Genomic DNA, 13,718 nt, shown 5'->3' on the forward strand with positions numbered 1-13,718 from the left:
ACAGTAGCGCAACTCCCTGTCGGCACCTTTGAAGTTTGTGTAGCATAAAATGAAATGCGCATGCGCGAAGTCAGCGAGTATACTAGTACTGCCATCTGTACTTTCCTCTCATTCTCTCCTTTGGTTTTCGTTCTCTTTCTAACACATTATAATATGTAATATAAATTAAATTCAATAAAACTTGAATATATGTACATAAAGAAATTGTAAAAAATATAATACAAAATATATAATGCAAATATATATAAAAAATAGTATATATGACATGATGTGAATATTAATTAACCATTTTATATGTCATATATAACTGATAGCAGAAAAGATATATACTCATAATACTCATATATAATTTATAATATATTTACATATTAATACTTATATATATAATTTTTAATATATTTATATATTAATTGTACATACGTATAATTTATATATACAGGGTGACCCATTTTAACTTAGGCAGCCAAATAACTCGAAAAATAAGCAAGATAGAGAAAAATGTTTTAGACAAAAGTTGTATGGTTTCGAGGGGGCCATAAGATGGTATCATTGGTTTGACCTTGAAGAGTCATTTGAAGGTCACGTGAAGGTCACTTCAATTTTTTTAAATGGAACATCCTATATATTTTTGTACATTCTTGTAGCTCATCTCGAGAGCTTTCCAAAACACTATAATTAAGTACATTTTCGTTAAGTACTTTTTGAGTTATGAGGCTTGAAATAATTTCTTAATTTTACATAAACCGTAAAATATCTTGTAAAATATTCATTTTTCGATTACCTTACCTTAATAGTTTTATGTACAAAATAATGAGAGGAATCAATTGGTGTAAAGAAAACACATAGTTGTTTCGAAGAAAAAATATGGAATTGTTAATTGCAAATTAACATATTTACATCATATAAACATCAAACGTTTATATGACATATATGTTATAACGTATTTCACATTTGTATTTTAATTGAATGTAAAACACTTTCTTGTTTCTATTCTTCTACTCTCTCATTTTCTCTTTCTGATTCATGCTGAGGTGGATCGAGTAGCTGAGGTATGGTCAGATGATTGATTTGAGAGAGAAAAAGTTTAATTTCAAGATTATTTCTGTTTGTGAAATAAATATTTTTAACGAAATACAACTGTTTATAAATAAATATATATTATTAACAAATATATATTTCTTGTTTTTTTATTCATTTTGCTCATAAATATATATATTTTATATAATAAAATTTAAGTGATTGTAGTCTTAATCTAAATGTTTTTTTTTAATTTTAAGTTTTTGAATATATATATAGAATATACGTATGTACAATTAATATATAAATATATTAAAAATTATATATATAAGTATTAATATGTAAATATATTATAAATTATATGTGAGTATTATGAGTATATATCTTTTCTGCTATCAGTTATATATGACATATAAAATGGTTAATTAATATTCACATCATGTCATATGTACTATTTTTTATATATATTTGCATTATATATTTTGTATTATATTTTTCACAATTTCTTTATGTACATATATTCAAGTTTTATTGAATTTAATTTATATTACATATTATAATGTGTTAGAAAGAGAACGAAAACCAAAGGAGAGAATGAGAGGAAAGTACAGATGGCAGTACTAGTATACTCGCTGACTTCGCGCATGCGCATTCCATTTTATGCTACACAAAATCGGGAGAGTTGCGCTACTGTATATACTGTGCTTATACTGTTTCGTTCAAATAATATTCTATTCTTCTTATTAAACCAGCAGCCAAAATAATAGGCGACATTATTTTATTTTAATGCATGACAGTATTAAATTTTTGCAGTTTTTATATTACATATTTATATCAGAGTAAAAAAATTGTTATATTAAAGCAACTACTTTATAGTATATACATATAATATAACAAACATTTTGAAACATACTGCTTTAATATTAATTTATTAAAATAATATATTAATGATATAAAATAATTTATATATTAAATAATAATAATTATTAATATAATAATTAATATAAAATAATATATTAATTTATTAAATTTATATTATTTGTATATTAAATTATATAATATTAATATAATATAATATAATATCAATATAGTATTAATATAATATTATACATATAAAAAATATTTCTATATGTATATATTTTGTTTCTCTTATATTCTCTTATATTCTTATATTCTCTTCTTATTTTCTTATGCTTCCTGTTTATCTTAAAATTTTTTCTTTTTATTAATTATCTTGTTTCTTTTTTTATAAGATTTGGCTTTTGATTATAAAATATGTTTGGATAACTTAACATTCATGTAGTTATCTTCGGTGGAACAATTAAATGATTAATAATAATGTTCTGCAATACTTCTGTTTCCCTCTCCCCCGAGACTCATTTCATATTCACAAAAATTTATCTACCTATAACTATTTTTAATAGTATCTCGTCGGTGTCCAAGTCAAACATATTTTATTATATTCCTTTATATACATATACATTGATAACATGCGTTCGTTTAATATTTAAAGATTTATTTTACAAAAAAGTTTTATTTTTTAAATAATTTTTCCATATGTGTGATAATCTTGAATTTTAACTCCCTCACGCCTAATTCATATTTTAACTTAGGTTTTATTTGTTAAGATCCAGCATTTTCTGCAGATTTTTTCAGTATTTTCATCAGGATTTACGATTTTTCCTGCCAGGTTAAGCAATTTCTGCTGCAAAGTATCGATTTACAATAAACAAATTTGTTTAAAGCATTCGAATATATTTTAAATATATATTATAATAAAATATTATATTTGCGTGAGTTACGAATGAAATCATTAAACGCAATGTAATATACGATAAAAACTTATTTAATTCAATATGAATTATATTAATATCAATATGAATTAATCAATGAATAATTATATCAATATGAATTAATTAATATAAACGCAAACGTGATAAAAACCTATTTGACTATGAATTATATTATATACAATGCAAACATATAGAGTGTACCTTAAAAAGCGCCCATTAAATACATAGTGTTATTCCTGATCAAAAATCGAGTTGAAAAGTGAATGGCATTAATCAGCACTGATTTTTAACCGGGCGCACATCATTATGATATACGGTTAAAAACGACTAAAAAATGATGCTGATTAACGCGACTTTACTCCATAATTACTGCTTTATTAAGCATTATAGAAAAAAATGGTTCAGGACTTTTCAACTCGATTTTTGAGCAGGAATAACATTGTATACTTAATGGACGCTTTTTAAGATACACCCTGTATTACGAGAAAAACGATAACTTGCTCTTTGATCATCTTATATGCACTATTATAAGATAAGCTTGCTAATTATTTATGTTTATAATTACGTACAAGAAAACACAAATCTGTTTCTGTTTTTCTTTCATTTTGCAATTCATAGCGTTAATTTGCTTTTTTAAATATTCGTTTTGCAATAACAAAGTGACGTATGTAAAATGTATAAATATATAGTATAATATGTGTGCGTGCGTGTGCGTGTGCGCGCGTGTGCGTGTGTGCATGTGTGAATATTCAGCAATGAGATACAAAGACAAATTAAAATACGAAAGAGATTACTTTTGGTGCCATGTTCTCTGTACTTGTCTCTTTAAAGCTTCCGGCACTATATCAACAGAATCAAGTTGAATATCCGTAAAGCTTTGTTGAAATAAATCTAAAAAGTGAAATTTTTTTTCGTATAAAACAGTAAAATCAGGCAGAAGTTTTACTTACATAACATTTGCTCATTTTGTACTTTAGCTTTTCTTAAATCATCCGTTAAAATTCTATCGCGAGATTTCAAGTAGAATATTGCAGAAAACGGACAATTTCTAAATCCCACGAATATTTTAAACTCATTTCTAATTTTCGAGCGGTATTACGTATTTTATTAATTGTCGCAATGTATTTTTCATCGAGGTTTTTTACATGTGTGATATTTAACATTTGTCAATTGTAATTCACTCTTAAAAATAGCATTTTAAATTGATTCTCGAATGTATCCTCTTGAAAATCTCGAAATGTAGACTTCTATATTATGAGAGAAACACTAACATGATTCTGTTTCCTGATTGGTCGGTTATCAGCCGTCATCTTAACTTGTTTATAACTCTTTGGTAGCTAGAAAGAAAATTGAGAGGTGTTGAAGATTTAATATCATCAATTGCACAATTATCGAAAAAGTTTTGTCTTGAGTATAACTTGTAAAAAATATAATGAATAAAAAATCTAATACATATATAAAATATCTAAATAAATATATTATGAAAAATATTTTATAACATATATATTTTATGACCTAACGTAATAATGTATCTATTAAATGTTAATAGATCCATAAGGTATTCATGTATCTCGTATAAAAATATTTTATTTTATTTTATAATTTTAAATATTTGAAATTAAAATTTGGAATGTATGTTATATATATTATATGTGTGTCTTATATATTATTTATGCGTTATATTGTATGATAATTTAAAATGAATCACTATCCAGACAATGAAAAAAGAACGAACAATGTTTATTATAAAAATAATATATAAATATGATAAATAATAAAATTACTTACCTCATATGTGTTCCGTACGTTGCCCAATGCTTTTCCAGATCTTTTTTTTCTCCCTTGTATATTCTTCGCTACTTCCTTGTGGCACTCATTCGCGTAAATACGATTAATTACGATTAGTAGAATACGATTAATTAAACCACAGTCTAATACGTGGGACATTTTGCATGATATTCTTGATCGCGGAATAATTATATGAAATTCGCACTTTATTATATCATAAAAGCAACATTTATATGAGATTAAAATTAATAATACAGCAGTAAATGAGCAGAGCGAGTAGCACTAATACTGTTGATGTATGTATACAGTATATATGCATAAAATATAAATCTCGTAAGATCAAAAATTAAAGTAATAAAAAATCGTGATATAACTATTGTTTAATTAATAATTAATTTATATTTGCTTTTTAGAAAAATTTAATCAAAAGCTTAATACTTGTTAATTATAATAATTATAGCGAATTATGTTGCAACATTAGTCACGATCGAGTTGGAAAAAGAATTCGATAACATACGCAGCATTTCGCACACTACTACTTTATTATTCGAGTGTCATCGTGCGAATGATGACAAGACCGTGACATGTAAACAATAGCGCGCTTGCTATACGTTGCCAAGGCCAATATAAAATATGATAATTATTGATAATTCTCTGCCGAAATATTTTACGTACTACATATACACGCGGAATTTTAAATTATAGAGAGGTATATTTTATTTTATAAATTAATTATTAAACGATTAATGTATCACGGAATCTTACGTTATGCTAATTATCTGAATTTATTCGATTGTTTTACCGCGCTTTTCCAAAGTCAAATTCTATAATATTTAGTTTTGCATTTTAAAAGACTGACTTATAGCGAGCTAAATAAATAAATGATGTTAAGGAGAAAATGAAGACATAAATAAATAAATAAATAATAGCGTGGAAAGAGAGAACACACTAATATTTTTATATAATAAATTATTATTAATTAAATTATATTATTTATATTATTTATATTATCAGAGAGAAGACTGAGAGGTGTCATGGCCCGCTTGATCTCTGAAAGCGATACGCCCTTATTTAATATAATAATTATCAGAGTTTGGAACGTTATTTCAAAAAAGTAACGCGTTACCACAGTATATACAGTAGCGCAACTCTCCCGATTTTGTGTAGCATAAAATGGAATGCGCATGCGCGAAGTCAGCGAGTATACTAGTACTGCCATCTGTACTTTCCTCTCATTCTCTCCTTTGGTTTTCGTTCTCTTTCTAACACATTATAATATGTAATATAAATTAAATTCAATAAAACTTGAATATATGTACATAAAGAAATTGTGAAAAATATAATACAAAATATATAATGCAAATATATATAAAAAATAGTACATATGACATGATGTGAATATTAATTAACCATTTTATATGTCATATATAACTGATAGCAGAAAAGATATATACTCATAATACTCACATATAATTTATAATATATTTACATATTAATACTTATATATATAATTTTTAATATATTTATATATTAATTGTACATACGTATATTCTATATATATATTCAAAAACTTAAAATTAAAAAAAAAACATTTAGATTAAGACTACAATCACTTAAATTTTATTATATAAAATATATATATTTATGAGCAAAATGAATAAAAAAACAAGAAATATATATTTGTTAATAATATATATTTATTTATAAACAGTTGTATTTCGTTAAAAATATTTATTTCACAAACAGAAATAATCTTGAAATTAAACCTTTTCTCTCTCAAATCAATCATCTGACCATACCTCAGCTACTCGATCCACCTCAGCATGAATTAGAAAGAGAAAATGAGAGAGTAGAAGAATAGAAACAAGAAAGTGTTTTACATTCAATTAAAATACAAATGTGAAATACGTTATAACATATATGTCATATAAACGTTTGATGTTTATATGATGTAAACATCAAACGTTTATATGACATATATGTTATAACGTATTTCACACATTTGTATTTTAATTGAATGTAAAACACTTTCTTGTTTCTCTTCTTCTACTCTCTCATTCTCTCTTTCTGATTCATGCTGAGGTGGACCGAGTAGCTGAGGTATGGTCAGATGATTTGAGAGAGAAAAGGTTTAGTTTCAAGATTATGTCTGTTTGTGAAATAAATATTTTTAACGAAATACAACTGTTTATAAATAAATATATATTATTAACAAATATATATTTCTTGTTTTTTTATTCATTTTGCTCATAAATATATATATTTTATATAATAAAATTTAAGTGATTGTAGTCTCAATCTAAATGTTTTTTTTTTAATTTTAAGTTTTTGAATATATATATAAATTATACGTATGTACAATTAATATATAAATATATTAAAAATTATATATATAAGTATTAATATGTAAATATATTATAAATTATATATGAGTATTATGAGTATATATCTTTTCTGCTATCAGTTATATATGACATATAAAATGGTTAATTAATATTCACATCATGTCATATATACTATTTTTTATATATATTTGCATTATATATTTTGTATTATATTTTTTACAATTTCTTTATGTATATATATTCAAGTTTTATTGAATTTAATTTATATTACATATTATAATGTGTTAGAAAGAGAACGAAAACCAAAGGAGAGAATGAGAGGAAAGTACAGATGGCAGTACTAGTATACTCGCTGACTTCGCGCATGCGCATTTCATTTTATGCTACACAAACTTCAAAGGTGCCGACAGGGAGTTGCGCTACTGTATATACTGTGGTACTAGTATACTCGCTGACTTCGCGCATGCGCATTTCATTTTATGCTACACAAACTTCAAAGGTGCCGACAGGGAGTTGCGCTACTGTATATACTGTGGTATAAGTGTCCTTCTCTGCTATCCGAGATTAGACAAAGCGCCGAGATCACACATATTTTTGCTTACGTATTTTGCCACGCAATCTTTCATTATAATTTGCGTCTCGATCTTAGGATTATTACTGACACAATTTTAATTTTTTACTTAGCACAATTTATATATATCGAGCTTAGAATCATTATTGCATCATTATTTTAAGATTGAACGCCTTCAGTTGTATTCAGAAAGTCACTTTACGCTTTAAAAGTATGCTCCCCGAACGTACTCTTTAATTAATAGATAATATATTTTGTCAGTGACTTAAATAAGATTACATTATATTTATATCAGTAAAAAAAATATAAGATAATTAAGAGATTTAGTTACAATCTCATTGTAAAAGTAAGTGAAAAATTTGTGGCTTCTCTATATATAATACTTTTGCTGATGTCAATGGTATGTACTATTAACAGTAAGTAACAATTTTTCCTGTAAATTATGGATAACTTAATCAAGCTAGCTATAGAATGTGAGGAAAATTATACATATATATATTAAATTATATATACACCCAGCAAGTAACAGTTATTTAAGTTGTTCGTTATAATTTCAGGTAACAGTATTACATATATTACATGTAACAGTTATATTGTTGAGTGGGAAATTATAACTAACAATTATATAGCTATTACTTGGTGGGCTTGCTGGGCATATATATATATATGTATCTGCAGTGTGTTCAAAAAAGGTCCAGATCTCTTAATATTTCGAAAAATACGTATTCTCGAAAAAATGTTCCATTGCAAAAGTTGAAGGGTTTCGAATAGAGCATTATATAGTAATATTAGTACCTTGAATAACATTGTCTCAAGATCATGTAAAGATCACATTGAAATTTTCAAATAGAACCCTCCATTTTTATTACATATCCTTATAGCTTACTAAAGAGCTTTTCTAAAGGACTTCTTAAAAACAACTATGTGTTTTTTTACATCAATTGATTCCTTTCATTATTTTGTGCATAAATAATATCCGTTATTAAGTATTGAAGTAATATCATAAAAAAATGAATATTTTACATAAAAATATTTTACAAAATATTTTATATAGTTTTATATAAAATTAAAAAAAGTTCAAGCCTCATAATTCGAAAAGTAAAAGAAAAATAAAAGAAAGATATTTTATTATAGTGTTTTAAAAAGCTCTCAAGAAAAGCTATAGGAATATGGAGGATTCTTTTTAAAAATTTCAAGATGAGCTTTACGTGATTTTGTGTGTGACAGTGTTATTCAAAATAATACTATTATTATAAATATAATGAGCTATTTAAAACCCTACAATTTTCGTGTAAAATATTTTTTTCGAAAATGCGTATTTTTCGAAATATTAAGGGACACACACACACGTATATATACTTATTATTTTTTTAAATATATCCTTCAATATATTTTTTTTCAGATAACGGTGCGATTTTATCAAAAATCAAATTAGAAATATTTTATTTCATTTTAATCGATGAAATCGATTAAAAGTTAATTGACCAATTTAAATAGAAATTAACCAATTTAAGTTTAAAATTAATAAAAGATTTAAAATCGTAAACAGAATGCAATTCGAAAAATCAGTCTTTTTCAATGGATTCGGACGTCAGAAATTACAGCAATTGTTTGTAATTATAGAAATTATTCTTGCTTATCTGTTTACTCCGTTGATTCTTGTCATTCTGAATTTCTTATATATCTATCATTGTCTGATCGAAATAATTTTAAGAATACAATTCAAGGATAAGTTTGTTGGTTTATTGAAAGGCACAGATTGTGTATGGGCTAGTGAAGAGACTGTTTGTTTTTCCGTTATTAATATTTTAATAATAATAGAAAAAACCGAGCAAAACTCAAACGTGATTTTTTTGGAAGGTTTGAAGAACCTAATGCATGATCGTATAGTTTCAAAGGCTACTGGTACGATGTTTGAAAAATTATTTTATCGTCGAAGACAAAAGTTTGGTTACTACTTTTGGGAGCGAAATGAAGAGATCGATCTGAATAATAGGATCAGATGGCTGGAATGCGAGAACGCTGATTGCGATGGATCTTGCGAGGATGTATCTAGTGAATTCTTTAAGAAGAATTTAGGAAGTATATGCAATAAAACATTGCCCGATGATCACACAGCCGCTTGGGAGATTCTGGTCGGAAAACGTTGTTCAAAAGGTAGATCTCGCATCGACGATCATTCAGCTCCCGAAGAATGCTTTGACACCGATACTTGTAAGATTCCTTTAATATTTCGCATTCATCATTCTCTGGGCGATGGAATATCTATCCTAAGATTATGGTTCGAAACGATCTTTGATGAGGACAAGACGAAAGTAAAAATCGAAAATATATCGATTAATGCGAATGAAACCAATTTCGCAAAGTTTGTTTCACCGTTGCGTAATTCAGAAAAAAATCTTTCGAATGAGACAAGAAATTTGAATGAGAAAATTGTGCGATCCTATAAAAAGAATATTTTCGCCGCATCTATGCCAACTTTTACAACACTGTCACGAGTTTTGAAAAATTTACGAGGCCACTTTCTTGTGTTATTGAAATACTCTAAGACCACAACGATCGATTCTCTAAAACGGCAAGCGAAAATATCGATCGATCATAGGTTGAATTTCAAAGATATTTGCCTGAAACAAGTGTACGAAAAAATTAAAGAAATCATGCATTTGACAATGATCATCCTTTTGACTCCAAAATGCGTGATTGAACAGACTTGTAGTATAGAAGAAAAGTACATATATATATTCAATATCTGATTATTCTATAAAATAGGATAAGCTAAAATAAACATTTCCGATTTCCAAAAAATTAAGACAATTTTATATAATAAAGTTTTTCAATCAAATTTTATCATATAAAATTTTTAATTCATCTAACAAAATAAATTTTATATATCTAGAATAAAATAAGTTTTACAAAATAAGTTTTATCCTAATAATATATATTAAATAAATATATATTATAGCTCTCTACATGGTCCATCACAAACAGGTGAAAAGATCATATCCTACTGGTTAGACGATGCTATTGACAAATCACAGAAGCTTTTTATGAAGGTTCGCGAAATAAAAAAAAGAACAAGTACCAGATTTGAAGATGTAATATTGACAGCTTTTTCTGTTAGTGTACACAAGTATCATTCACGGGTAAATATATGTTTTTAAATTAAATAACACAAGTCCAGAAAATATTTAAAATACGCCTAAAATTATATTTAAAAATTTGACGCTTTTGCACAATTAGATTAATAGACTATATTTTTTCTTTATCGTACATGTAATGTTTCTGCCTTGCAGATTAATAGACCAGCACCCGATTCATTAACACTCATTTGGCCGATAAGAATGACGATGCCTGATGAATATATAACGTTCGATAACAATTTTTCAATTGGTCGTCGACGAATTTGCATTTCCAAGGTGAATGGACAGAAGATCAGCGAGCCAAATAAAGATTCTCAATTTTTTAAACGTCTTCAGGATATTACAAAAGCAAATAATGAATTCAGAAAATGTCCGGACATATTAATTAATTATTGGGTCATGAAATATGTACTCCCGATATTGCCGGCAAAAATTTTGAAACTTATTGCATCAAGTCAAAGCACTATATTGTTCAGTAATATATATGGACCAGAAAAATTTCATACTCTCAATAATTACTTAGCAAGCAACCTTACCTTCTGGCTACCAAACAAGTATTGAATCTCATTATTCTATTTTTTATTGTAATAAATAAAAATAAGAAAAATTATAACAATGAAATTATAAAATATGACCTACAATTTATTTTCAGGGGTGCAACTGCTTTCGGTTTTTCTCTGATTAGTTATGGAGGCAATTTAAATCTATCTTTAATAGCTGATAAATCAATAATAAATGATGAAAAAGCTTTAATTGAAATTTTAGAAGATACTGTGCGTGAAATAAATCATGCATACAAGGGTATCATGTCATTGACGTGTTTTTGAAATCATCAAATTTTTGAAGAAAGAAACATTCATGGATCAGGTATACTATGAGAGAGTAAAGGAGAAATTTAATCTAGATTTTTAATATATTGATATTTTTAGGTATCGATGTGTTTTTGAAAAAAAATATGAGCGACTGTTATTTTTTGTGGAAACAATATTCACTTCTTTTAGACACATTTACATGAAAGAATATATTTATATTATGAAGTACATAATACAAATACTTGATATAAATTAATATACTAATATTAATATATTTATACTCTAATATATGCTAATATAATACTAATATATACTAATATATAATATATAATGTATTAATACATTTACTAGCAATATTATAAACTTATAGAACTATAAAAATAACCATTTATAAATATTACTGACATATTTTTCTATAAATTTGTGTAAAAATTACATTTTATAAATTAATTTTATAAGTGAAAATTGTGACATATAATTGTGATATACATATATAAATTTATATGCATATCATGACAATGTACATTTAAGAAATCCCATTATAAACAATTTTATAATAATATAATCTGTGTATTTTTTTAATTCTATGTTAAATTTTTAGCACGTAGACGATCCTATTATTAATTCTATTTTATATTATGCTATATAATAGAATCAGTATACATTATTTTCTAAAATTGATAATATATCGTGTAGGATTACATCTTCAACGAAGCACAATAGTTTTAAATGTTTTCCATATTTTATATAAACGTTTTACATTTGTCGAATGACAATTTTTCGTTAGAGTCTCTTCGGCGAATATAATCTAAAAATTTAATCTTAACCTAAACGTAAAAGATTGGCAATTGATGCAGGATTGCTCTCTGATTGTATCAATATCCGAGAGAACAGAAAAATTCCACTTGTATTCTGAGATTTTATAAGAAAGACAGTATGCAAAATGTATGTAAATTGTGTCTTCAATCGGAACAACGCGAGGTGATACCTTTATTCCGTAACGATGTCAACGAGGAATGCCAACGACTGAGGTTACAGATCGAGGATTTGTGTTCTATCATCGTGAATAATTGTCCACATTGTACAATGTCAAAATAAAGTTCTAGAAAAGATCATTACAAAAGCCATTTTGCTCTATTAGATATTGCAAGATGATGACTTATCCAAGTTCATATGCTGTAAATGCAAGATCAGATTACGAGATGCTTATGAGTTTGTAAACCTTTGTAAAAACTCCAACGACAAACTGCATGAATATTACGAAAAGAATGACCAGGTAAGTGAAGAAAGTACTATACGCTGAGAGACAAAATCTCTGACTTTTCAATTAAATTTAGGATGCTTATATATTCAAGGAAATTATATTACTGAAAGAAAAAGGACAAAAGCCGAAAAAAAGAAAATGTAAATACGCCAGCAGATTCTTAAGATGTACAAAGAAATCTTTAAGGACATATTCAGAAATTGCTATAAGTTCAGAAACATACAATACTACGTTATCCCAGAATATACTTAACGCAGAGATAGCCAACTCAGAATCTGATGATAACGATGGGAGCGACCGTGGTTTTAAGATCCGAGAAACGTCTTTAAACGAACATGTTGCGCTTGATACAAATGTTTGCTGCGATGAACTGTCATGTGACAATAAGAAGCAGTATTTCTGCGATATTTGCAGTAAAATCTTTGCCTCGTTCGGATTATGATTGCATCTTAATTGCATTACGGTATTAAACCGCACACTTGTTAATTTTGCGGCAAGAGCTTCGCCGCAATTCCGAGTTACAAGAAGAGGGACGAGAAGATCCATACAGGTGATAAGCACTTTGTCTGCAACATCTGCAGCACTGCCTTGGTATCATCGAACGGGCTAAAGTATCATTTAAGGACTCACACGGGTGAAGTGAATTATCACTGCGATATTTGCGGCAAGTCCTTCGTCCGGTACAAGTACCTGAAAATTGACACACCTTTACGCACACCGAAGAAAAGTCGTACGTTTGCAAATTGTGTGGTTCCGCTTATCGCAACTCCGGCAGCCTGTTTGCGCACGAAAAGAAATGCAAATCGCGACATGCTCTCGATTCTCAAAGAGATGCCTCAAAAAACGGTCGCAGTTACAATAATGATTTGACATAAGTGATACATTAAAATATGCCTGATTAATAATCTAATATCCTCTATATGATATGGTCCTTTATCCTTTTGAAAACAATATAAAATAAATTTATATATAATCTAAGAATATTGTA

The 13,718-nt window shown here is 26.9% G+C and overlaps 1 protein-coding gene and 2 pseudogenes across 2 annotated transcripts; 2 read left to right on the plus strand and 1 right to left on the minus strand.

Moving 5' to 3' along the window:
- Positions 1 to 2,626: 2,626 nt before the first annotated feature.
- On the minus strand, positions 2,627 to 3,973 carry LOC145966039 (uncharacterized; annotated as a pseudogene).
- A 3,716-nt stretch (positions 3,974 to 7,689) lies between these two features.
- Positions 7,690 to 11,981, plus strand: LOC145966239 (uncharacterized). The gene is made up of 6 exons (XM_083090196.1): positions 7,690 to 7,930; positions 8,917 to 10,242; positions 10,477 to 10,657; positions 10,808 to 11,208; positions 11,307 to 11,521; positions 11,584 to 11,981. Exons 2-5 carry the CDS (start codon positions 9,065 to 9,067, stop codon positions 11,479 to 11,481), a joined length of 1,935 nt encoding a protein of 644 aa, XP_082946322.1. The 5' UTR covers positions 7,690 to 7,930; positions 8,917 to 9,064; the 3' UTR covers positions 11,482 to 11,521; positions 11,584 to 11,981.
- A 181-nt stretch (positions 11,982 to 12,162) lies between these two features.
- LOC145966700 (uncharacterized) lies at positions 12,163 to 13,718 on the plus strand (annotated as a pseudogene). The gene is made up of 3 exons (XR_014437134.1): positions 12,163 to 12,528; positions 12,608 to 12,742; positions 12,804 to 13,718. The product of XR_014437134.1 is annotated as an uncharacterized LOC145966700 (transcript).

Source organism: Camponotus vicinus, unplaced genomic scaffold, assembly GCF_025532165.1.
Source record: "Camponotus vicinus isolate PSW18456_S1 unplaced genomic scaffold, iyCamVici1.0 SCAF_2, whole genome shotgun sequence".
Lineage (NCBI taxonomy): Eukaryota > Metazoa > Arthropoda > Insecta > Hymenoptera > Formicidae > Camponotus > Camponotus vicinus.